Below are 25,224 nucleotides of genomic sequence, written 5' to 3'. Positions count from 1 at the left end.
GGCCGGGTCATTGAGTGTCTTTAAAACAGAGATAGATAGGTTCTCTATTAATAAGGGGGTCAAGGGTTATGGGGAGAATGGGGATGAGAAAAATATCAGCCATGATTGAATGGCAGAGCAGACTCAATGGGCCGAGTGGCCTAATTCTGCTCCTATGTCTTATGGTCTTATGGTATCACCATCCCCAAAATGACTGCAGATTTTTTTCACTGTAATCGTTAAATCATGGTCTTTTCTGTAACAGTAGTTATAAACATGTGTTCACACGAGATATTGACACATGAAAAAGATAAAATTACATGCATCAAATGCAAGAATTAAAGCAATCAGCAAAATAAGTTACCAGCTGTATTAAATTACAATTTCATAAACCCTACAAAATCACTGTTGCGAAAATAAAGACAGACTTCGCTGGCCAGGGACGCTGACGAATGGAAATTACATTCCAAAACAATACTGGGTACTGATAACAACACAGCAAAACTGAAGCCTCACAAGGTCAAGAAAATCAAAACAAACCAAAAACAATCCTATCACAGGAATACCATTGCATAGGATAATTATACAAGTAAATGCCACAATATTTTAAGCAGCAGTCACATATATTGGCACTTATGACTAAATTAAATGCCGGTGCATGGTACAGGGAGTTGTTGGGGGGTGCAGGCGATGGGGCTGGCACGGCCGGAGGCTCTCTGGATACAGTCCCGGGACCAGTGTCCCTGGAGGCCGCAGGTGAAACAGGCACTTGAGTCGCAGCCTCGGCCAGCTGGTTGCCTTATCGCCAGCCCGCGTCCTCCACCCCTGCCCCAACTGGCCAGCGTATAATACATTATCTGTAACTTAACTTCTCGGTTTTGGCTTCTGGTGTTGGAGCTGGCATAGACAGTGCCAGAGGGCTCTAACAAGCTTGGGTGGGTTCTGTCTTCCCTCCCACCCAACATAAGTCACTGTAAATATTTTCTTCAGATCAGGAGGCAACCCCTGTACAAGAATATTTACAAACGCTGACACTCCAGCGTTTTGAGATATACCCAAACAATTCATGAACACCGAGCGAAATTTCTCTACATAAAACATCCTTATCAGGTTCCTGTACCGTGCTATGTATCCTATTTCAGTGTACATTTAGAGTCCGGACTATTAAAAAAACGGCCTAAGAAAAAAAAACTAAGGGAACTAAGGGTGTTCCCTTCGGAGAAGGCTCATGTGTCTTCCCTAATGAATTCCCCATGATCAAAGAGGGGATCTGATCTATCCTGCCGGCTGGAGTGGGACACGGTTACACACAGACAGACAAAGACTGACAAAAAAAACAAAACAGTGAAGACTAATGAAAAAGACTAACAAAGGGTTAAGACACTTAGCGATGCCAGGAGAGGGAGATCATCTGGTCCAGGGTGCCATCATGTGGCAGAAAAGGGTACAATAGCGACAAGATCGGAATCAATTTGGAATTAGGTAATCAATCAAATTGGGACCGCGGTTTTCCGGGGACTCGAACCCCGGAAAAACATGCCGATACAGGGGATCCAACCCCCAACGCTTACGCTGCACCCTCAGGGGACTTGAACCCCTGTTGCATACCCTGGTAATGTTTACACAGTAAGAAGTTTAACAACACCAGGTTAAAGTCCAACAGGTTTATTTGGTAGCAAAAGCCACACAAGCTTTCGGAGCCTTAAGCTCCTTCTTCAGGTGAGTGGGAATTCTGTTCACAAACAGTCAAACAGTCAAACAGTTCACAAACAATCATCGATCGACAGTTCCGACGCGCCACAGCGAAAAACCGCACCTCCTCAGAAGGCAAACACGGGACCCAGTGGACAGAGTACCCTTCGTCGTCCAGTACTTCCCCGGAGCAGAGAAGCTACGGCATCTTCTCCGGAACCTTCAACATGTCATTGATGAAGACAAACATCTCGCCAAGGCCATCCCCACACCCCCACTTCTTGCCTTCAAACAACCGCACAACCTCAAACAGACCATTGTCCGCAGCAAACTACCCAGCCTTCAGGAGAACAGTGACCACGACACCACACAACCCTGCCACAGCAACCTCTGCAAGACGTGCCGGATCATCGACACAGATGCCATCATCTCACGTGAGAACACCATCCACCAGGTACACGGTACATACTCTTGCAACTCAGCCAACGTTGTCTACCTGATACGCTGCAGGGAAGGATGTCCCGAGGCATGGTACATTGGGGAAACCATGCAGACGCTGTGACAACGGATGAATGAACACCGCTCGACAATCACCAGGCAAGACTGTTCTCTTCCTGTTGGGGAGCACTTCAACGGTCATGGGCATTCGGCCTCTGATATTCGGCTAAGCGTTCTTCAAGGCGGCCTTCACGACACACGACGGCGCAGAGTCGCTGAGCAGAAACTGATAGCCAAGTTCCGCACACATGAGGACGGCATCAACCGGGATACTGGGTTCATGTCACACTATCTGTAATCCCCACAGCCTGCCTGGACCTGCAGAGTCTCACTGGCTGTCCTGTCTGGAGACAATACACATCTCTTTAACCTGTCTTAATGCTCTCTCCACACACATTGTTTGTACCTTTAAGACTTGATTAGCTGTAAGTATTCGTATTCCAATCATTATTCAGTAAATTGAGTTTGTGTCTTTATATACCCTGTTTGTGAACAGAATTCCCACTCACCTGAAGAAGGAGCTTAAGGCTCCGAAAGCTTGTGGCTTTTGCTACCAAATAAACCTGTTGGACTTTAACCTGGTGTTGTTAAACTTCTTACTGTGTTTACCCCAGTCATCTCCACATCATGTTTACACAGGACAGTGTGTGCGTTCCCCCGATCAAGATTGCTCAATGCCCAAAACCAGGCAGCCACGCTCTCCGAGCCTTTGGTCAACGAGGCACCACGCTTCCTTCCCATGTAGACACTCGGGGAGTTTGCAATCTCGGCCGAACCTCCAAAAACTGTCAGGGACCCTTCGGTACCTGCAACCTAAGGCACACTTAGTCCACGCTTCATACAAACAGCACTAGACACCATGCACCCAATACAAGGTCTGTAATTAATTAGCAACAAGGAGAGCTCCCCCCCTCCATCGAAATAGCTGCAGTGTTTCTGACATTACAGAAAAACAACTGAGCAGTTATAGTCAATTACAGCAAATCAGGAACAAGCATTTTGTTCACATCTTTCATCGATATACATATTTTGCCAGTTAAATCCTGGCTTTTCGCCTTTTCTCATTCGATTAAAAATTGACTTCTGCTAATCCTTCATTTGCATAGCATATCCCCATATCTCGCCTTTGGCATTTGTTATGGAAAAAATCTGGCTTGTTCGCCCTCCGGTGAAGGTGAAAAAGCAGAATGTGTTGATGCCCAGGCAAAAGAAGGTTAGTCTGAAAGCAGACAAGCTCCCTTGAAGGTTTGCAGCTGATAACATTCTCACAGAGAAGGCATGATTGTTTTTTTAATCGGAGCATTTTAACTTCCACAGCTGATCATCAAATTCAATATCCAAGGGCTTGAAGAGGGGATATTTGTTTTATTGTTTTTGTTGTAACTGAGACAAAAGCCAGAATTTTACCGCTCTGCCCACCATGGGAGCAGAGCGGGCAAGGGGGTGGACCATGGGAAGGTCTGTTGACCTCGGGTGGGATTTTACAGTTTCAGGATGGGCAAGGCTGTAAGATTCTGCCCAAAGTCCCCGAACACTGAGGCGACTTGGAAGGGAACTTTGAGGTGATGGTGTTTCCCCACTGCTGATGTACAGACAGTAACAAATGTAAAGATCAAACTCTTACCTTGACAGTCCTGGTGCAATCATTGAAGCTTTTCTTCAACTGGAGTTGGGTGCTGTTTTGTTGTATGGATTAGGAGTTGAATGGAGGTTTCGGGGATTGTGTAATCCATGCATATGCAGGTTGCCCATTTTGATCCCCTGAGGTCGGCAGCCAGCCATGTGCACAAGCACAGCGGGAAAAGGAAGCAAAGAAGTTCAATAGTGCCAAAGGATAGGTCAGTTAACCTGAAAGAGAGCTCGCAGGACATGGGCTGCGGGACAGGTAGAAGGCCCCAGACCAAAGAGTGGGACAGAATGAAATCCCAAGGGACAAACCCAGGTCAGGGACAAGGCAGGGATCAGCAATAGATCAAGTAAAGTTGAGAGAAAGTAGAAGTAGCTTGAAAATGAGAGAGAATTGTAGGGAGAATATTTGGGCAAAGTGGGTTCAAAAGAAGCCTACAAGATGTGAGAGGGCAGTAGAAGGCTCGCGACACCGTGCTATGGGCTGTAGGGGTAAAGGCACCTTTGGAGCAGTGCTTCACATGGCCAAAGATCTTAATTTGTGATGCATGACTGCACTCAGGGATCCAAAGGAAAGGGGATGAGTTTGAAACCCTGGAGTTGGATCCTTGATGAAGCCATCCGAGTTGAAATGATGTTGGGCAAGACTTCCAAGGTGATAATTTCAAACATAGAGGGTGCGAGTCTTACCAGCCGTTCGTGCCTTGCTCCTGCTGCAGCGAAGTCAGAGAATTTGATGCCCGGCCAAATTTCCGTTCACTGCCGCGGGATGGGAAAATCCCACAGACATGAACTGCCCCAACATTCTGGCCAGAAACTGGAAACCCTCATAGGAAAGACAGACTTTCAGTGAGACGGGTTGACTCAGCATGTTATGAACATCTGGTGGGGAGGGGGGGCTGTTGTTGAGGAATCCATGGAATCTACTTGGTCACATCTATTATTTGGTGTAACATGTGCCGAGTGTGACCACAGTTCACTTGTTACTTCATATGAGTATAACATCGATATTATGAATTGTTATATCTTTACCAATTTGTATGCATTGATTAAAATATAGCTGGGTTGAAGGATAATTTGAATCATTTTCTTGCATACCGTGTGGTATCTGGTGTAATAGAGTTCATGATTCTTGTTAAATAAATGTTTTATTGTTTGTCTTTAAAGTCAATCATTGGATTCTTGGGCAGCACAATGGTTAGCACAGCTGCTTCACAGCGACAGGGTCCCCCGGGGTTCGATTCCCTACTTGGGTCACTGTCTGGCTGGTGCAAGCTTGATGGGCCAAATGGCCTTCTTCTTCACTGTCGGGATTCTATGAATTTGTTCAGTAACTTTCCAATGTGGTTTTTAAAAAAGTCTGGATCAATCAAGGCATCTTTCATTCTGGTGTTTGATCAGTCCAACATTAACAAAAGCTTTTTTTAAATTCATTCGTGGGACATGGGTGCCGCTGGCTGGCCAGCATTTATTGCCCATTCCTAGTTGCTTTGGACACTAAGGGGCAACTTAGCATGGCCAATCCACCTAACCCTGCACATCATTGGACACTAAGGGGCAACTTAGCATGGCCAATCCACCTAACCCTGCACATCATTGGACACTAAGGGGCAACTTAGCATGGCCAATCCACCTAACCCTGCACATCCTTCGGAGCACCCGGAGGAAACCCACGCAGACACAGGGGGAGAACATGCAAACTCCACACAGACAAGGCCAGAATTAAACCTGGGTCCCTGGTGCTGTGAGGCAGCAGTGCTAACCACTGTGCCACCCAAATATCTTCCAAATAAATATTGGGATGACCAAAGTCATTGGTTGGAATATTGAGCCCTCTGCCATTGCCCTCCCTGCTGGTGAGTTTGCTGTGGGAGCGTGTTATCAGGCGTGATGTTAGTGGGTGAGAACGCGGCTGCCTTGCTGCCAGCACCCTGATTAATTCTGTGGATAGCCTGCCTATCCTGCTGACTAACTGAGTTTTTAAGCGGCTAATTAATGGCTACCTAAAAGGCAGCATCCTGCTGCCACTGATGTCGACACAGCGACGGGTATGGGGCCCACCATGCCACATGCGCAACAGGCAGACCTGGTAGGGGCACAAAGACACCCAGTGCCCGATTGAGGGGCCCTTGCATTAGGAGGGGGTGAGTGGGGATTGGTGGTGGGGGACGGGGATGCACTGCACCGCCAAGAGCACCTCTTTCCACCTTCAAACCATCACATTATCCCACTCCACCGCCACCCATCTGCTGCTGAAATCCTCATCTGTTCATTTGTTACCTCCTGACCTGATTATTCCGACTGAAACCATAAAGTTAGGAAGAAAAAGATTAAAAAGTGATGATATTTGGAGTAAGAGGAAGATATTAGAAACACAGAACTCGACTTTTTGCAGATATGGCTGTTTATTGTTAAACTTGTGAACAATTCCAGTAAAAATCACCAATAAAACCTTGTCTCCATATTGAAGTTCATCAGCAGGTATAATAATTTGTGACATAGATAGAAGATGATTTACTGCAATGGCCAGGAGTGAGTATTCTTTTAACTCACTTTCTTCCTGTGCGAGATTTTTACACTCTGTCCATCCAGCTGGTTAATTGTCCAGATATTAAATGAACCGTCACGTCCAGATTTATTCTCGCAGACAGAATGTTACCGTCATTCTGGACACAACCCTCTTCCCAGTCTCTGTATCACTTGTCCAATATTTGAAAGTATTGGTTACATGAGAGCTCAGTTGTAATACACCTCAGAAAGGACACGTCTATCGCTTAGAAACATAGAAACATTGAAAAACTACAGCACAAAACAGGCCCTTCGGCCCCACAAGTTGTGCCGAACATATCCCTACCTTTTAGGCCTACCTATAACCCTCCATCCTATTAAGTCCCATGTACTCACCCAGGAGTCTCTTAAAAGACCCTATTGAGTTTGCCTCCACCACCACTGACGGCAGCCGATTCCACTCGCCCACCACCCTCTGTGTGAAAAACTTCCCCCTAACATCTCCCCTGTACCTACCCCATCACCATTCTAACAGCTGTATTGCAGATTAGAACTTCACCCCTTCTGGGTTTAGTTAATGTTGCAACATCAGCTTTGGCACCTACCAGCTATAACACTGTGGTTACACTGCGTTGGTAACAAAAGTGATTCCAGTACAGAAATTCCCCAGAGGACCCAGATTCCCGACAGTGATTTGTAAACGCAGTGGATCAGTCAGCTAATTGTTAACATTGATCTGTCGATCTTACTGTCTCGTTTTTAATTAGGTTTAAATGTCACATCGTAAGTCAACTGGTAGCCATCGTTGTACGCGTAGAGTTTGTGATCAGCTGGGTTGTAGTTAACATTTTGCAGTTTCTCCATGACTTTATCCATCTTTATTGAAAGCTTACCCTCTTCCCCAGTTCTGGTGTCAAACGTATAGAAAATCTCCTCAGACCGGAGGTCCACGGGCCGAATTGCATACAGCACCCCACAGATCAGAAAGGCATTGGTCACACTCGGTTTGAACAGCCTGGTCACCCATGTCCTTTCCAATGTGAAGGAGGTCACATTAATTTTACTAATAGCAGCGTATCCGACCTTGTCTTCGGGGCTGTAAATGACCCACAGGCCAGACTCGTCTACAGCAAAGTCAATGTCTTGGTATGTAACACCTGTGTAGGAAAACCGGTTGTTGTAAGCGGCGCCTGTAAGTGTTTGGGTCTGTACAGTGTTTGTGTCTATGTTGACTCTGCACATGGACCTGGAATTGTAACAGTTGTAATACATGAAGTTGTTGTACAAAACCATTCCACTGCCCTGCCCAGGATTACGGGTAACTGATTTACTTATTTCATTTGTGTAGAGCAGCAAATCATCGTGTGAAGAATAGAGTCTGTAGTAGTAAAACGTCCGTGCGTTTGTTTCGAGCGGTGCCACCCAGTACACGTCCTTTTTACTGGAGGGTGGAGCTGGATCTTTGCCCCAGCCTCCATATTTATAACTAAACCCTCTGTAGTTCAGCTGTATCACGACGGGGTTGGATACGTTAAGGAGGCCGTTGTGGTCGCAGCTCCCTGTTTGGAAAATAGCAAGCTCGAGTTCAGCATTGGGGATTTATATTTTCAAATTCAACCTTTCCATTTCCAGCAATGCATTGGAGTGATTATCGTGGCGTTATAGTGATTCATGTATAACTCAGATACATTGGGATATATTGTTAAAACATTTCAACTGCATCCACTTTAGATTGTGAAATGATCCTCCCACTTTTTAAATTCTTCACCGATTCTTGTAAATTTATAAATTCCGATTTCCACATTCAGAGTGATGTTAATAGAATGTGGCCGGAATTCTCCCACCCCGCCCCCGCCACTGGAATTCTGGCGGGACCAGGGGGGCCATGTAAAGGTCGACGGAAGTCAGGCGGGAATCTCGGATTTCAGGCGAGGGCGGCCTGGAGAATCCCTGTGTGTTTGTTCGCGAATTACTGATCCAAAGTGACTAACGCCCCTCTCTCTTTATCGGGCAGACTCGTGTTACTCAGTCACCGTTAACGTTGATTAATAACTCACCGTAGTCGATGGAAGCGGGGGTTTGTGAATCCCGCTGCTCCTCACAGTCCTGTAGGCGTTTCCTCAGTGCCGCAATCTCTCTGCGGATTGCCAGCACGTTGTTCTTATCCAGCGACTCCAACTGGTTGACAACTTGTGACATGTTCATAATCTGAAATACACGCGGCGTTTAAAGAGAGTCGTGTTTGGGTTTCACCGGGACAGGGGGAGGCCATTCAGCCCCTCCCTCGAGCATGTTCTGCCATTCAATGAGATCGGAGCTGATCTGTATCATCAGCCTCAATCAGAGCTGACCATGTCCGCTGCGACTCTCACCAATCTTCTACAGATGCACCCATAGAAAGCATCCTTTCCGGATGTATCACAACTTGGTATGGCTCCTGCTCTGACCAAGACCACAAGAAACTACAAAGGGTTCTGAACAAAGCCATTGACTCCATCTACACTTCCCGCTGCCTCGGGAAAGCAGCCAGCATAATTAAGGACCCCACGCAGCCCAGACATTCCACCTTCTTCCATCAGAAATCTGAAAACACGTACCAACTGACTCAAGAACAGCTTCTTCCCTGCTGCCATCAGACTTTTGAATGGACCAACTTATATTAAGCTGATCTTTCTCTACACCCTAGCTATGACTGTAACACTACATTCTGCACCCTCTCCTTTTCCTCTCCCCTATCTACTCTATGAACAGTATGCTTTGTATAGCACGCAAGAAACAATGCTTTTCACTGTATCCCAATACATGTGACAATAATAAATCAAATCAAATATATCCTAACTGCCTTCTACCTGCTTTTGCTGCACAAGTCTTAATACCTTTAGATAATAAAAAGCAATCAGTGTAGGGAGTGAAATTTCCAGTTGGGGTTGGTGGCTTTTTGGGGGAGAGAGTTCCAGATTTATTACCATTTGTGTGAAGTGCTTCCTGACATTATCACCGAACACACAAGGTCTAATGCCCCCTTGTTGTGGGCTTCCTCCACAACATTATAGTCCTGCTCCATTCACCTTATCAATCCCTTTAACCATCTTAAACGCGTCAGTTAGATAACTCCCTCATTTCGATTGAATAGATTGTCCTCAAGCAGGAACATGAATAAGTAGAGAGCGAGAGAGAGGGGTTTGGGAATCCCAGACTCTGGGATCCAGGTGAATGGAAACGTTATTGAGGAGGGAGATAGCTAATAGCTTCAAATTACAGCAACAGAGAGTTCAGAGTCATTTTTAACGCTGGATTACTTTGGGCAGATAGGGATGGACTAAGAACATAAGAAATAGTAGCAGGAGTAGGCCATCTAGCCCCTCGAGCCTGCCCCGCCATTCAATAAGATCATGGCTGATCTGAAGTGGATCAGTTCCACTTACCCGCCTGTTCCCTATAACCCCTAATTCCCTTACCGATCAGGAATCCATCTATCCATGATTTAAACATATTCAACGAGGTAGCCTCCACCACTTCAGTGGGCAGAGAATTCCAGAGATTCACCACCCTCTGAGAGAAGAAGTTCCTCCTCAACTCTGTCCTAAACTGACCCCCCTTTATTTTGAGGCTGTGCTCTCTAGTTCTAGCTTCCTTTCTAAGTGGAAAGAATCTCTCCACCTCTACCCTATCCAGCCCCTTCATTATCTTATAGGTCTCTATAAGATCCCACCTCAGCCTTCTAAATTTCAACGAGTACAAACCCAATCTGCTCAGTCTCTCCTCATAATCAACACCCCTCATCTCTGGTATCAACCTGGTGAACCTTCTCTGCACTCCCTCCAAGGCCAATATATCCTTCCACAAATAAGGGGACCAATACTGCACACAGTATTCCAGCTGCGGCCTCACCAATGCCCTGTACAGATGCAGCAAGACATCTCTGCTTTTATCTTCTATCCCCTGGAGGGATTTTATTTAGTTTATTTATTAGTGTCATAAGTAGGCTTACATTAACACTGCAATGAAGTTACTGTGAAAATCCCCTCGTCGCCACACTCCGGCGCCTGTTCAGGTACACTGAGGGAGAATTTAGCATGGTCAATCCACCTAACCAGCACGTCTTTCGGACTGTGGGAGGAAACTGGAGCACCCGGAGGAAACCCATGCAAACATGGGGAGAACGTGCAAACTCTGCACGGACAGTGACCGAAGCCAGGATTCGAACCCGGGTTCCTGTCGCTGTGAGGCAGCTGTGCTAACCATTGTGCCACCGTGTCGCATGATTGAAATGCATAATGAAGAACCAGTGCTGCTCAGTGAGGACTGGGCGAAAAGGACTTTGGGCAAGATTGGATCCAAGTTGCCAAGTTTCCAATGATGTGGAGATGCTGGCGTTGGACTGGGGTGGGCACAGTAAGAAGTCTCACAACACCAGGTTAAAGTCCAACAGGTTTATTTGGAATCACGAGCTTTTGGAGCGCTGCTCCTTCCTCAGGTGATGAAGCCTTCCGAAAGCTCGTGATTCCAAATAAACAAGTTTCCACTGATTTAGAGTTGGTAGGGAAGGGGAAGCATGGATGAGGGAGGATTGACATAGAGATGATAAAGGTACGGATGAGAGATCAGGAAGAGGTGGGAGTGGAATGTTCGAACTAGGCAGACTTGGGTCATGAAGACGCTGATCTGGAACGATTCTGAAGCTGACAACATCCTGGTCAGAAACAAAAACAGAAAATGGTGGAAAATCTCAGCAGGTCTGACAGCATCTGTGGGGAGAGAGAGTAAAGCCAATGTTTCTAGATGACCCTCCATCAGAGCTCAGAGCAAAGAGAATCAGCAGAGATTTATACTATTGGGGGGAGAGGGGGGGGTGGTGAGGGGATGTGGATTTGGACAAAGGGAATGTGAGTGAGGAACATTCTATCAGATCTGAGAGAGTGCTGCAATCATAACATCATACAGGACTAAGGAAACTATTCCCCCAATCTTTTCTGTGCCTTCTCTTTGAAAGAGCTTTCTAATTAATTCTACTCTAGTGATCTTTTCCCTACAATCCTACTATTCTTACCATTTCAAATGTGTATCCAATTATCACTCTGCTTTCATGTAGTACAGTGAAGATTATAGCAAATCACTGCTTACCCTCCTCATCAACCTCACCCGGCTCTCTTGCAATGCACCTGGAGGCTGATTCTTTTAGCAGTGAGCAATCTGCTATGTGCTGGAGGTTGGAGATGCTATCAATATTTCCAAAGTTTAACTGTGGAAGACTGTTTTAGTTTATTTGTTATTGTCACAAGTGGGCTTACATTAACACTGCAATGAAGTTACTGTGAAAATCTCCCAGTTGCCACACTCCGGCGCCTGTTCGGGTACACTGAGGGAGAATTTAGCACAGCGGCACGGTAGCACAGTGGTTAGCACTGCTGCTTCACAGCTCCAGGGACCCGGGTTCGATTCCCGCCTTGGGTCACTGTCTGTGTGGAGTTTGCACATTCTCCTTGTGTCTGCGTGGGTTTCCTCCGGTTTCCTCCCACAGTCCAAAGATGTGCAGGTTAGGTTGATTGGCCAAGCTAAAATTGCCCTTAGTGTCCTGGGATGCGAAGGTTAGAGGGATTAATGGGGGGATATGGGGGTAGGGCCTGGGTGGGATTGTGGTCGGTGCAGACTCGATGGGCCGAATGGTCTCTTTCTGTGCTGTAGGGATTCTAAGATTCTAAGCCAATGCACATGACCGGCACGTCACTCTGACTGTGGGAGGAAACCGGAGCACCCGGAGGAAACCCACACAGACACAGGGAGAACGTGCAGACTCTGCACAGACAGTGACCCCAGGCCTCGAATCAAACCCAGTCCCTGGCGCTGTACGACAGCAGTGCTAACCACTGTGCCACTGTGCGTTGGAGAGTGTGCAGAAGAGGTTCACCAGAATGCTGCCTGGGTGGCACAGTGGCTCAGTCGTTAGCAGTGCTGCCTCACAGCGCCAGGGGCCTGGGTCCAATTCTGGCCTTAAGTGGCTGTCTGTGAGGAGTTTGCACATTCTCCTGTGTCTGCGTGAATTTCCTCCGGGTGCTCCAGTTTCCTCCCACAGTCCAAAGATGTATAGGTTAGGTGGATTGGCCACGCTAAATTTCCCCTTAGTGTGAGGGGGACTAGCAGGGTAAATACTTGAGGTTACGGAGATAGGGCCTGGGTGGGATTGTTGTCAGTGCAGGCTTGATGGGCCAAATGGCCTTCTTCTATACTGTAGTGATTCTATGATTCGAGGATATGAGCTATGAGGAGAGGCTGGACAAACTAGGGTTGTTTTCTCTGGAGCGGCAGAGGCTGAGGGGAGACCTGATAGAAGTCTATAAAATTCTGAGAGGCACAGATAGGGTTGACAGTCAGAATCGTTTTCCCCCAGAGTGAAATGTCTAATACTAGGGGGCACGCACCTAAGATGAGAGGGGGAAAGTTGAAAGGAGATGTGGAGGGCAAGTTTTTTTTACACAGAGTGGTAGGTGTCTGGAACACGCTGCCGCAATGGTGGAGCAGGCAGATAAGATACGGGGCTTTTAGATAGGAACATGAATATGCAAGGAATGTTCGGCACAACATCTGAGTTAGGTTGATTGGTTGATAAATTGACCTCAGTGTCAGGGGATTAGCAGGGTAAATATGTGGGGTTATGGGAATAGGGCCTGGGTGGGATTGTTGTTGATGCAGACTCGATGGGCTGAATGGCCTCCTGTAGGGATTCTATGAACACCATGGGCCTGTGCTGTACTGTTCCATGTTCTATTAACTGAAGTAAATTAAGGCTCATCCACAACTGGGAATAAGACCCGGATTGGGACAAAGTGGAAGACAGACAGATTGAGAAAGATGGCGGGGAGTTTGTCCCAGGTGAGTCAGTGTTAACTATTAGCTGACCCATGAAGTAACGGATGATGTTGCTGATGTGGAGCCTGCAAAATAGAAGGGATGTGACTGCCAGGGTTAATCTTGGAAATGAAATGAAAAGAAAAACAGCCCAGTGACAATATCACTAGGCCACTACGCAACAGTCATATGGACTATCATTGGTGACTTGGATTACAGCGAGTTTGATGCTGTAACTGTACAGTAACTGGATTCAAGGAAGGGATTGCGAGTTTTAAATTCATAAAAGGAATTCTCACAATCAGAATCACACTTTAGTTCACCGATCATATCAGCAAAGGATCCTGAATTTTTCTAACCCACAGACCACAATCAGTAAGGATAGGCAACAACACCTCCTCCATGATCATCCTCAACGCAGGTGCCCCACAAGGCTGTGTCCTCAGCCCCCTACTATACTCCTTATACACCTATAACTGTGGGGCCAAATTCCCCTCCAATTCAATTTTCGAGTTTGCTGACGACACCAGCGTAGTGGGTTGGATCTCAAACAATGACGAGACAGAATACAGGAATGAGATAGAGAATCTGGTGAACTGGTGCAATGACAATAAACTCTCCCTCAATGTCAACAAAACGAAGGAGGTTGTCATCAATTTCAGGAAGCGTAAAGGAGAACATGCCCCTGTCTACATCAACGGGGACGAAGTAAAAATGGTCGAAAGCTTCAGGCTTTTAGTTGCCCAGATCACCAACAACCTGTCCTGGTCCCCCCCATATAGTTAAGAAAGCCCACCAACGCCTCTACTTTCTCAGAAGACTAAGGAAATTTGGCATGTCAGCTACGACTCTCACCAACATTTACAGATGCACCTATAGAAAGCATTCTTTCTGGTTGTATCACAGCTTGGTATGGCTCCTGCTCTGACCAAGACCGCAAGAAACTACAAAAGGTCCTGAATGTAGCCCAGTCCATCACGCAAACCAGCCTCCCATCCATTGACTCTGTCTACACTTCCCGTTGCCCCAGAGAAGCAGCCAGCATAATTAAGGACCCCACGCACCCCGGACATTCTCTCTTCCACCTTCTTCCATCAGGAAAATGATACAAAAGTTTGAGATCACGCACCAACCCACTCAAGAACAGCTCCTTCCCTGCTGCTGTCAGACTTTTGAATGGACCTACCTCGCATTAAGTTGATCTTTCTCTACACCCTAGCTATGACTGTAACACTACATTCTGCACCCTCTCCTTTCCTTCTCTATGAACGGTATGATTTGTCTGTATAGCGTGCAAGAAACAATACTTTTCACAGTATCCCAATACATGTGACAATAATAAATCAAATCAAACCAAAGGAGAAAATCTAAACATCAAGCTCCCACTTCTGGAAGAATAAACCTTAGACGATCTTTAACAAACATTGTTTTGTTCTAATTCCCAGTGAGTGTTTCCTGTTGAATAAGAATGGTGATGAGATTGACTGAAGTTATCAACAAGTAAGCTGATTGAAACGTTTGATCCCAATAGTGTGCGGAACTGAATTAAAACTATAGCTACAATGATAGTGCTTAATGTTCTTAAGTTTATTTATTAGTGGGCTTACATTAACACTGCAATGAAGTTACTGCGAAAATCCCTGAGTCGCCACACTCCAGCACCTGTTTGGGTACACTGAGGGAGAATTTAACATGGACTGTGGGAGGAAATTGGAGCACCTGGAGGAAACTCACACAGACACAGGGAGAACGTGCAAACTCCAGACAGACAGTGAGCCAAGCCAGGAATCGAACCCGGGTTCCTGGTGCTGTGAGGCAGCAGTGCGAACCACTGTGCTACCGTGCCGCCCCCATCTGACTGGCACAGTATCCGTGTTACTTAACACTGGGATCACAACAGGGTGATTGTACCTGTAACGAACCTGTAATGTTTATTGCCGTTGTGGCTCTTTGTCCCTTTATCCAGACCTCTTGTACATATCCAATACTCATTGCTACAACATCAACTCTAAGCTTTGGAGTTCACTCCCTAAATCTTTCCATTTCTCCTTCTCTCCTTTTTGAATGGCTCCTTCATTCCTGCCTCTCACCTCTCTCCATTTCTCAGCTTGCTATTCAATTTAAATTGATATCTCTCCTGTGATAGCTCCTCTGGGATGGTTCCCTACTTAAATATTATTTACAAGGTCCCAGGTTCAATTCTGGCCTTGGATCACTGTCTGTGCGGAGTCTGCACGTTCTCCCTGTGTCTGGTTGGGTTTCCTCCGGGTGCTCCAGTTTCCTCCCACAGTCCAAAGATGTGCGGGTTAGTTGGATTGGCCGTGCTAAATTGCTCCTTAGCATCAGGGAGATTGGCAGGGTTAATACCTGGCGTTACGGGGTTAGGGCCTGGACGGGATTGTTGTCGGTGCAGGCTTGATGGGCCGAATGGCCTCCTTCTGTACTGTTAGGACTCTATGATTCTGAAGTTTATTTATCAGTGTCACAAGTAGGTTTACATTAACACTGCAATGAAGTTACTGTGAAAATCCCCTAGCTGTATGAAGCAAGTTCGAGGAGCGTTTGAGGACTCTGGGTCTGTACTCGATGGAGTTTAGAAGGCTGAGCGGGGATCTCACTGAAACTTACAGAGTACTGAAAGGCCTGGCTAGAGTGGACATGGGGAAGATGTTTCCATTAGTCGGAGAGACTAGGATCCAAGGGCACAGCCTCAGAGTAAAGTGAGGACCCTTCAAAACCGAGATGAGGAGGAATTTCTTCAACCAGAGGGTGGTGAATCTGTGGAATTCATTGCCACAGAAGGCTGTGGAGGCCTGGTCATTGAGTGTATTTAAGACAGAGATAGATTGGTAAGGGGATCAAAGGATATGGGGAAAGGTGGGAGAATGGGGTTGAGCCATGATTGGTAGAGCAAATTCGATGGGTAGAATGGCTTAATTCTGCTCCTATATCTTACAGTCTATAGTGTAAGTTGCTGTTGTGGTGAATAACTCCCCTCCATTAGGACATTAAATCTCTACAGCCAGTTCCTTTGTGATTGGTCAGAGCCCAAAAGATGTCAAATTCATAACCAACACAGGACAGAAAAACACAATGTTATAAATGGAATGACTGGTGCCTTTCTGACCTCACTATAAAGCCGATCGATCACACTGTTGCTGCCACTGAGTGAAATCTTCAGCTGACTAGTGAGTGACAACATCTCCCGGATCTCCAGTTTCAGCAGCTCAAAGTCGAGCTGGGTGTAGGAGCATCCATTCTCCACCACCTCCACACGTCGGGTCAGATTCAGCAGCTTGCTCGTGTGCACAGAGAGAGTCCTCGTATACTCCTGCACCTGAATGGGGCATCACAGGGAATACACACACAGTTACAGCCATCTCCGCAGTCATTGAAACAACTACACCTCACTACACTGCACAATTGGTAACTCTGTTTGGTGTGATGAGTGCATGCGAACACTTAATACTGAATCATCCACAAGGTTTTTCCTGTTTTGAGTCACTGTCTGTGTGGAGTTTGTATGTTCTCCCTGTGTCTTTGTGTGTTTCCTCCGGGTGCTCTGGTTTCCTCCTACAGTCCAGGTACAGGTTAGGTGGATTGGCCATGCTAAATTGCCCCTCAGTGTCCAAACATGGGTAGGTTCGGTGAATTGGCCATGCTAAATTGCCCCTTAGTGTCCAAAGATGTGTAGGTTCGGTGAATTGGCCATGCTAAATTGCCCTTTAGTGTCCAAAGATGTGTAGGTTAGGTGGATTGGCCATGCTAAATTGCCCCTTAGTGTCCAAAGATGTGCAGGTTAGGTGGATTGGCCATGCTAAATTGCCCTTTAGTGTCCAAAGATGTGTAGGTTAGGTGGATTGGCCATGCTAAATTGCCCCTTAGTGTCCAAAGATGTGCAGGTTAGGTGGATTGGCCAGGCTAAAGTGCCCCTTAGTGTCTGAAGATATATAGGTTAGGTGGATTAACAGGGTAAATATGTGGGGTTACAGGAAATGCCTGGGTAAGAGTTGGTGCTGACTCAATGAACTGAATGGCCTCCTTCTGCACAGAAGGGATTCTATGATTCTGTCTAAAAAAAGTACTTAAATTAAAATTTTCTGTTCTTTCCCTCCCCAACTGCAAGAAAGAACTTAGTGTGGAAAAACATTTTAACATCCATTTTCATTTTAAAATGTACTGAAATGTACCGAAAAATATTCTGTGAAGACATTACATAGAAATTTTCCAGTGTGAATAATTAAACTCATTTTAATTTGCGTATTTCTTGCATCTTAATTAAATCACAGATGAGCTTGACAAACATTATTCATTTCGGATTATGGGATGTACACCTTGGAGAGTTGCACATTGGGAATGCAAGGGTTAATAATCAATCTTCCTTGTATTATGGGCTGACTAACTTTACAAGATAAAGTGGAGGCTGATGGGCTGTTGCGAGAGAAAAACTATTTTGATTCCCATCAATAGACTGTTTAAGGGATTCAGGAATAGATACATCCTGAGGGTGGGGGGTGGAATTCCCCGGCTGTTCACGCCCTGCTACCACTGCCAGCGAAGATGGAGAATTTGGCGCTCAGCCCAATCACCGTTCACTGCAGCGGGACTGGAGAATCCCGCCATCATGAACGGCTGGACAATTCCGCCGCACGAAGTTTTCGCTGTGACGTATCTTTGATGCAGGCAACAGTTCTTCACAGGATAGTGATAGAAACTGTAAGACAATCGCTGTATCGAGTTGTGATAATTATCTGGACTGATTATTAATAAAGTCTGTTCCACCTTTGTGACTATTCAGATTGGAGACACAGAAGGAAGGAGGCTGACGGTGGTCTCAGCAGAATTTGGCAATGTATTAATTCTGGTGAGAAAACTGGCACGAAACTCTCCAGCTTCACTTCTGTTTTCTCTCCAGATCGTGACACTTTTAACATAAATTCTGCACCCCCCCTCCGGGCCCCCCTCGTCCCCTCCCTGACTCTGGAGGCATCTGAGGTCTCTCCCACCTGCCCTACCTCCCCCCCCACCATCCCCATCCATTCCTCCCCAACACCCGCACACCATCCCTGGCATTTACGTCCCCAAAGGCGACACGGTGGCACAGTGATTAGCACTGCCACCTCACAGCGCCAGGGACCCGGGTTCGATTTCTGGTTTGGGTCAATGTCTGTGCGGAGTCTGCCCCGTGTCTGGGTGGGTTTCCTCCGGGTGCTCCGGTTTCCTCCCACGGTCCAAAGATGTGCGGGTTAGGTGGATTGGCCATGCAAAATTGCCCCTTAGTGTCAGGGTAAATACATGGAGTGATGGGGTTAGGGCCTGGGTGGGATTGCAGGCCTGATGGGCCAAATGGCCTCCTTCTGCACTGTAGGGATTCTATAGTCAATAACTCCCTTTTCAATTATCCACAGCATCCCCAACACCCCACCCCAACATTCCCAGCATTCCCAAGCCCCACGTCCTCTGATCATCATCCCTCGCACCCACCCACTCTGTATCCCACCCCCCCTCACCACAAACAGTAGAGTTTCTGCCCATTAGGCTCCCGCTAAGGCCAACCTCCTAGTGTCAACCTGTGGACACTGCCTGGCCATGCTCCTCTCCCCCGGGACCAAAACTTATCTTTGTGCATCTGGAGATTTCCCTTGGCAGGTTAATGCTTGTCCATACCAGTTGTAACCCTGGCTGACATGATTTGGAATATTTAGTGAAGGGTGGGGGGGACAATTTGGTGAGGGGGGTGAGGGGAGGGGTGGATAATTACATTTAAATTCATTATGACGTATTAAAATTAGGCTCTGGTCCATTGTGACGTGAACCTGCTTACATCACCGGCGAGGGGAGGGCGTGGAAAATTAGAAATCACAATCTTGCCAGTGAGATTTGCAATTTCCGGTTTTTGCCGGATTTAGTGCCCACGCCGGTGATCCCGCGCATACGGAGTGCGGGCCCATGATTCCAACCTTCCAGCTGAATGTTGACATCTATGAGTAGCTGCAATGTAAATACCGCATTCATTTCCCCCCTATTAGCGGTTAGCACTGCTGCCTCGCAGGGACCCGGGTTCAATTCTGGCTTCGGGTCACTGTCTGTGTGGAGTCTGCACGTTCTCCCCGTGTCTGTGTGGGTTTCCTCCGGGTGCTCCAGTTTCCTCCCAAAGATGTGCGGGTTAGATTGCTTGGCCATTCTAAATTGTCCCTTAGCATCAGGGTTGGTTAGCAGGGTAAATAAGTGGAGCTACAGGGAATTGGGCCTGGGTGGGATTGCAGTCGGTGCAGACTCGATGGGCCAAATGGCCTCCTTCTGCACGGTAGGGGTTCTATGGTTCTATGCTACACACTCCATCCAAATCACCCACCAATATCCCATTGACAAGTACCCAATACATAATCACTGATCATTATCCCCTATTGACGCACACCCCAGAGAGCTCATCCATTAGTGTCAGCTATTAATATCACAGCACTGCTGCTGTCCGTCAACTAACACTTCACTATTCTCTTAACTCTTCCTCTGTAACAACTAATTTGTTAGTGCCAAGTCAGAAAGTTTGTTAGTAATAAAAGTACCTTGCTGATTTCACGTTGTACGTTGATACTGAGCTCCTGGTACGCCGTTTCCAAATATTCCACTTTTTCCACCGGGAATCTGTTATCAGGCAAGATCACGGAGCAAACACAGACTCCATCGCTGTTAACTGATCCGTTGACATTGTTACCGTTCTGTAGACACAGAAATCAAAATTAGCACAAATTCAATACTTGTGTGAGTTGGTAAACGAGTTCACCTCTTCCCCCAAACTCATAAAACCCCTTCTCCTCTCCCTCCCCCAAATTGTTGACACTCCTTCACCTCTCCCTCCTTCACCCTCTCCCCCAAATAGGAAGCACACCTTCACCCCCTCCCCCAAGATGATAACATAGCTTTGCCCCTCTCCACAATATTTCTGCTACAACTCTCACCAACTTTTACAGATGCACCATGAAAAACATCCTTTCCGGATGTATCACAGCTTGGTATGGGCTCCTGCTCTGACCAAGACCGCAAGAAACTACAAAGGATCATGAACGAAACCCAGTCCATCACTCAAACCAGCCTCCCATCCATTGACTCTGTCTACACTTCCCGCTGCCTTGGAAAAACAGCCAGCATAATTAAGGCCTCCACGCAACCTGGACATTCTCTCTTCCACCTTCGTCCATTGGGGAAAAAAATACCAAAAGTCTGAGGTCATGTACCAACCGACTCAAGAACAGCTTTTTCCCTGCTGTCATCAGACTTTTGAATGGACCTATCTTATATTAAGTTGATCTTTCTCTACTCCCTAGCTATAACTGTAACACTATATTCTGCACCCTCTCCTTTCATAGAACATAGAACATTACAGCGCAGTACAGGCCCTTCGGCCCTCGATGTTGCGCCGACCAGTGGAACCAATCTAAAGCCCATCTAGCCTACACTATTCCAATATCATCCATATGTTTATCCAATAACCATTTGAATGCTCTTCCTATATGAACAGTATGTACTGTCTGTATAGCGCGCAAGAAACAATACTTCTCACTGTATCCTAATACATGTGACGATAATAAATCAAATTAATGATTCATAGATAGGTACAGCTCAGAGGGAGACCATTCAGCCCACCAATTATAATCCTCCCTCAATCCACATTACTTCACCCTTAAAATCGCTGGTAGCAGATTGGCTGCTTGTCGGATCCCACTGCTATCATTCACCTCACCAATATATACAATGCCCGGTTAAATGTCCTGTCCAATTTCAGCCTTATGATGGAATGGCGATCTGCTATTGCCAGTTTTCTGCTTCCCTGGATGGGAAAGTGAGTGTCTTCATGATTTCAGAGCCTCTGTGTTCACAGGAATTTTATAAAACCAGTCAACACAGAAGGAGACTATTCGAGTCATCGCGATCTTTTTAAATAGTCTCTCTCTCTCATTTGTACTTTCCCCACAGGCCCAGCCTTTCCAGGCATTTATCCAATTCCTTTCTGAAAGTCCCTGTTAAATCTGCTCCCACTGCCCTTTCAGGCATCGCACTGCACCCTTAGAGCAACTCCTCACATCAAGTCAAATTCTCATAGAACCATAGAGAAGTTACAGCACAGAAGGAGGCCATTCGGCCCACCTTGCCCATGCCAGCCCAAGGACACCCAGGTGCCCTTTCTAATCCCACCTTCCTGCACCCGGCCCATAGCCCTATAAATTACAGCACTTAAGGTGCAGATCCAGGTACTTTTTAAAGGAGTTTAGAGTCTCTTCCTCCACCACCAACTCAGGCAGTGAATTATAGACACTCACTATCCTCTATGTAAAAACATTCTTCCTCATGTCCCCTCTACACCTTCTGCCACTTATCTTGAATCTATGTCCCCTGGATCTAGAATTCGTACACAGACGCTACGACAACGGATGAATGAACACCGCTCGACAATCACCAGGCAAGACTGTTCTCTTCCTGTGGGGGAGCACTTCAGCAGTCACGGGCATTCAGCCTTGGATCTTCAGGTAAGCGTTCTCCAAGGCGGCCTTCACGACACACGACAGCGCAGAGTCGCTGAGCAGAAACTGATAGCCAAGTTCCGCACACATGAGGACGGCCTAAACCGGGATGTTGGATTTATGTCACATTATCAGTAACCCCCACAGCTTGCGTCCTGGGCTTGTAGAATCTCACTAGCTGTTCTGTCTGGAGACGATACACATCTCTTTAACCTGTGTTGAATGCTCCCTCCACCCACATTATCTGTACCTTTAAGACCTGGCTGGCTGTAGAGATTTGTATTCTAATTAGTATTCTGTAACTTGATTTCTGTCTCTGTGCCCTGTTTGAGAACAGATATCCACTCCATCTGACGAAGGGGCAGCGCTCTGAAAGCTTATGGTATTTGCTACCAAATAAACCTGTTGGACTTTAACCTGGTGTTGTGAGACTTCTTACTAGAATTCTTCACCAAGGGAAACAATTTACTCCTGTCCACTCTATCTCTTCCCCTTTATTTCCACCTGTTTTGTTTTGTGACTTACCTTAAATCCATATCCTTGGTTCACCAGCCCTCCAGACAAGGTGATGGTTTCTCTTTTGTTCACCCTCTCAAATTTGAACACTTCACTCTCATGCACCTATCTGCTTACTCTGCAATGCTGACTGATTGCCAGTCACTAACACTTCATTAACTCACCATTGTCACTGTGTGAGGTTAGTGACCGTTTCATGAGGCTCTGCTGCTGATGTGGATTGCCACGGAATGTGAGCATTCGTCTGAGAGTCGGAGTTCCAGATTACAGACGTATCTGTGATCCACACGCACGATGAACTGGAGGAAGAGGCTCGGACAGTCCCCTCTACACACACCCAATGCTGCAGTTACAGATTCTGTACTTAAAGCCAGGAGTCAGTCTAGACTGAAGCAAGATGTCTATAATATCTGCCCTCTCAGTCAACCCAGACAGTGGAAGCAATCTACTGATCTGATGGGTGGCACAGCGGTTCGCACTACTGCCTCACAGCTCCAGAGACCTGGGTTCAATTCCAGCCTTGGGTGACTGTCTGTGCGGAGTCTGCACGTTCTCCCCATGTCTGCGTGGGTTTCCTCCGGGTGCTCCGATTTCCTCACACTGTCCAAAGCTACACAGGTTGGGTGGATTGGCCATGCTAAGTTGCCCCTTAGTGTCCAAAGATGTGTAGGTTAGGTGGATTGGCCATGCTAAATTGCCCCTTAGTATCCAAAGATGTGTAGGTTAGGTAGATTGACCATGCTAAATTGCCCCTTAGTGTCCAAAGATGTGTAGGTTAAGTGGATTGGCCATGCTAAATTGCCCCTTAGTATCCAAAGATGTGTAGGTTAGGTAGATTGACCATGCTAAATTGCCCCTTAGTGTCCAAAGATGTTAGATGGATTAGCCATGGTAAACGTGTGGGTCATGATGTGGAGATGCTGGCTTTGGACTGGGGTGGGCACAGTAAGAAGTCTCACAACACCAGGCTAAAGTCCAACAGGTTTATTAGGTCGCACAAGCCACATGCTTTCGGAGCGCTGCCCCTTCATCAGGTGAGTGGGAGTTCTGTTCACAAACAGGGCATATAAAGACACAAACTCAATTTGCAAAATAATGGTTGGATGTGGCTTTACAGGGAGGTGGTGGGGCAGAGGACCTGGGTAAGATGCTCTGTCAGAGAGTCAGTGCAGTCTCAATGGGCCAATTGGCCTCTTCTGCACTGTAGGGATTCCATGGTTCTATGATGTGATAAATTAAGAGTTGGCAGGAGAGGTGCATTGATGCGATATCCTAAAGCACAACGTACCACTAACAATAAGCAGCTCCGAGCGAATACAGTTCTTATTTTTCATCAATGGCGACCTGGCCAGCCACACCACCAGTTTGTTGGGTGTACACAGGGGAGGGTGCTGGGTCTGGAAAATTGGGCTTCACCCTGTTCCCACTACTATCAGCATTGAGCACGTTATGGTCAGTTGGGGTAAGGGTCTCTGTACTGTATAGGGGCTCAGACTGAGCATCAAAATAGTGCCTTCAATTCCCCCAAAGACCAATGTTTTCTGATTCACACAAACGGCAAGATAGGGAGTACGGTTTAATTGTGGTGTGGGGTGACTCTGCCTATCGGGACATTAACATTCCACAATGGAAAAGGCTTCCATTTCTATAACTATTCTCAAAACCTCCGGGAACAAAACCTCTTGGAACAATTCTGAGTCAATGAAATACTTTCTTGAAGGGAATGCATCAGCCAATTTTCAACCAGTCAGATCCCACACATGCAACAAGATAAATGTTTTTAATGATGTCGGTTAAAGAACAAAATCTTGGCCAGGGACAGAACTCACCGTTTCTTCTTTGGAATAATCTCAATAGATCTGTTACTTTCGCCTGGGAGAAAGGGCAAAGTCTTGAACTAACATTTCGAATGAGAGAAGGCACCTCCAACAATGCAGCACTCCTCCAGCGCCGCACTAGAGTTTCTGCCTGTAATTACATTCTCAAGCATCCAGAATGGGATTTGAACCCACAACCTTCTACCTCATCGAGCCATTTGACACGGAAAGACCCAAAACAGAAAGATTTCGATGTGATTAAAGTTTATATAAATTCGAAGTGAACTTACCGTTGGCGGGACAGCAGCTGTGATCAACAGAAGAAGCAGCATCTTCATTCTGTTTCTGAGCGCACCTCTAAGTTACATGAGAAGGGCAAAGGGCTTAAATAACCAACTCGCCACAGCCCCTCCCCACATTCAATGACGCATTCTTCCAAGATTAAATCAGTCAAGCAAACCTTTGTGGTAACACCTGTCTAACCCACTGAAATTCAGGTAAATTCACTTATAAAATGGTTGTGCAATTTCAGGAATGGGTGTTGGTCTACACATTTTTTTCTAAGAAATGTCAACTTAAAGCCTTGACTAAACAATGTGCACAGTGTGTTCTGTAATTTTACCAGAGGTTCTTTCCTGCTTTCACTCCTTCTTTGCTGGAGGTGGTTGCGGTGCAGTTCTGGCCAACTTAGGATAGAATAGAATTATAGAATCCTTACAGTACAGAAGGAGGCCATTCGGTTCATTGAGCCTGCACCGACTCGTACCCAGGCTTACCCCATAACCCCATGTATTTACCCCGCTACTACCCCCTAACCTATATATCTTGGGACACGAAGGGCCAATTTCTTTCATGTCCAATCAACCTAACCTTCACATCTAATCGGCACGGTGACACAGTGGTTAGCACTGCTGCCTCACAGCGCCAGGGACCTGGGTTCGATGCCCGGCTTGTGTCACTGTCTGTGCGGAGTCAGTGCGTTCTCCCCGTGTCTGCTTGGGTTTCCTCCGGGTGCTCCAGTTTCCTCCCACAGTCCAAAAGATGTTAGGTGAAGTGGCCATGCTAAAAATTCCCCCTCACTGTACCCGATCAGGCAACGGAGTGTGGCGACTAGGCAATTTTCACAGTAACTTCATTGCAGTGTTAATGTAAGCCTACTTGTGACACTAATAAATAAACTTTAAACTTAGTCTCAATCACGGTGACCATGAAACTACCATCAA

General features: G+C 46.5%; 1 protein-coding gene across 1 annotated transcript; it reads right to left on the bottom strand.

The window, feature by feature from the left end:
• Positions 1-6,923: 6,923 nt before the first annotated feature.
• LOC144511077 (olfactomedin-4-like) lies at positions 6,924-24,345 on the bottom strand. The gene is made up of 5 exons (XM_078241052.1): positions 24,292-24,345; positions 19,716-19,868; positions 16,277-16,486; positions 8,361-8,511; positions 6,924-7,862 (listed from the first exon to the last, which is right to left on the bottom strand). Exons 1-5 carry the CDS (start codon positions 24,337-24,339, stop codon positions 7,063-7,065), a joined length of 1,362 nt encoding a protein of 453 aa, XP_078097178.1. The 5' UTR covers positions 24,340-24,345; the 3' UTR covers positions 6,924-7,062.
• Between the last annotated feature and the right edge of the window lie 879 nt (positions 24,346-25,224).

This window comes from Mustelus asterias, chromosome 24 (genome assembly GCF_964213995.1).
Source record: "Mustelus asterias chromosome 24, sMusAst1.hap1.1, whole genome shotgun sequence".
Taxonomy (NCBI): domain Eukaryota; kingdom Metazoa; phylum Chordata; class Chondrichthyes; order Carcharhiniformes; family Triakidae; genus Mustelus; species Mustelus asterias.
Note: the sequence above shows the minus strand (reverse complement) of the source record. Positions and strands in the feature narration are given on the sequence as shown.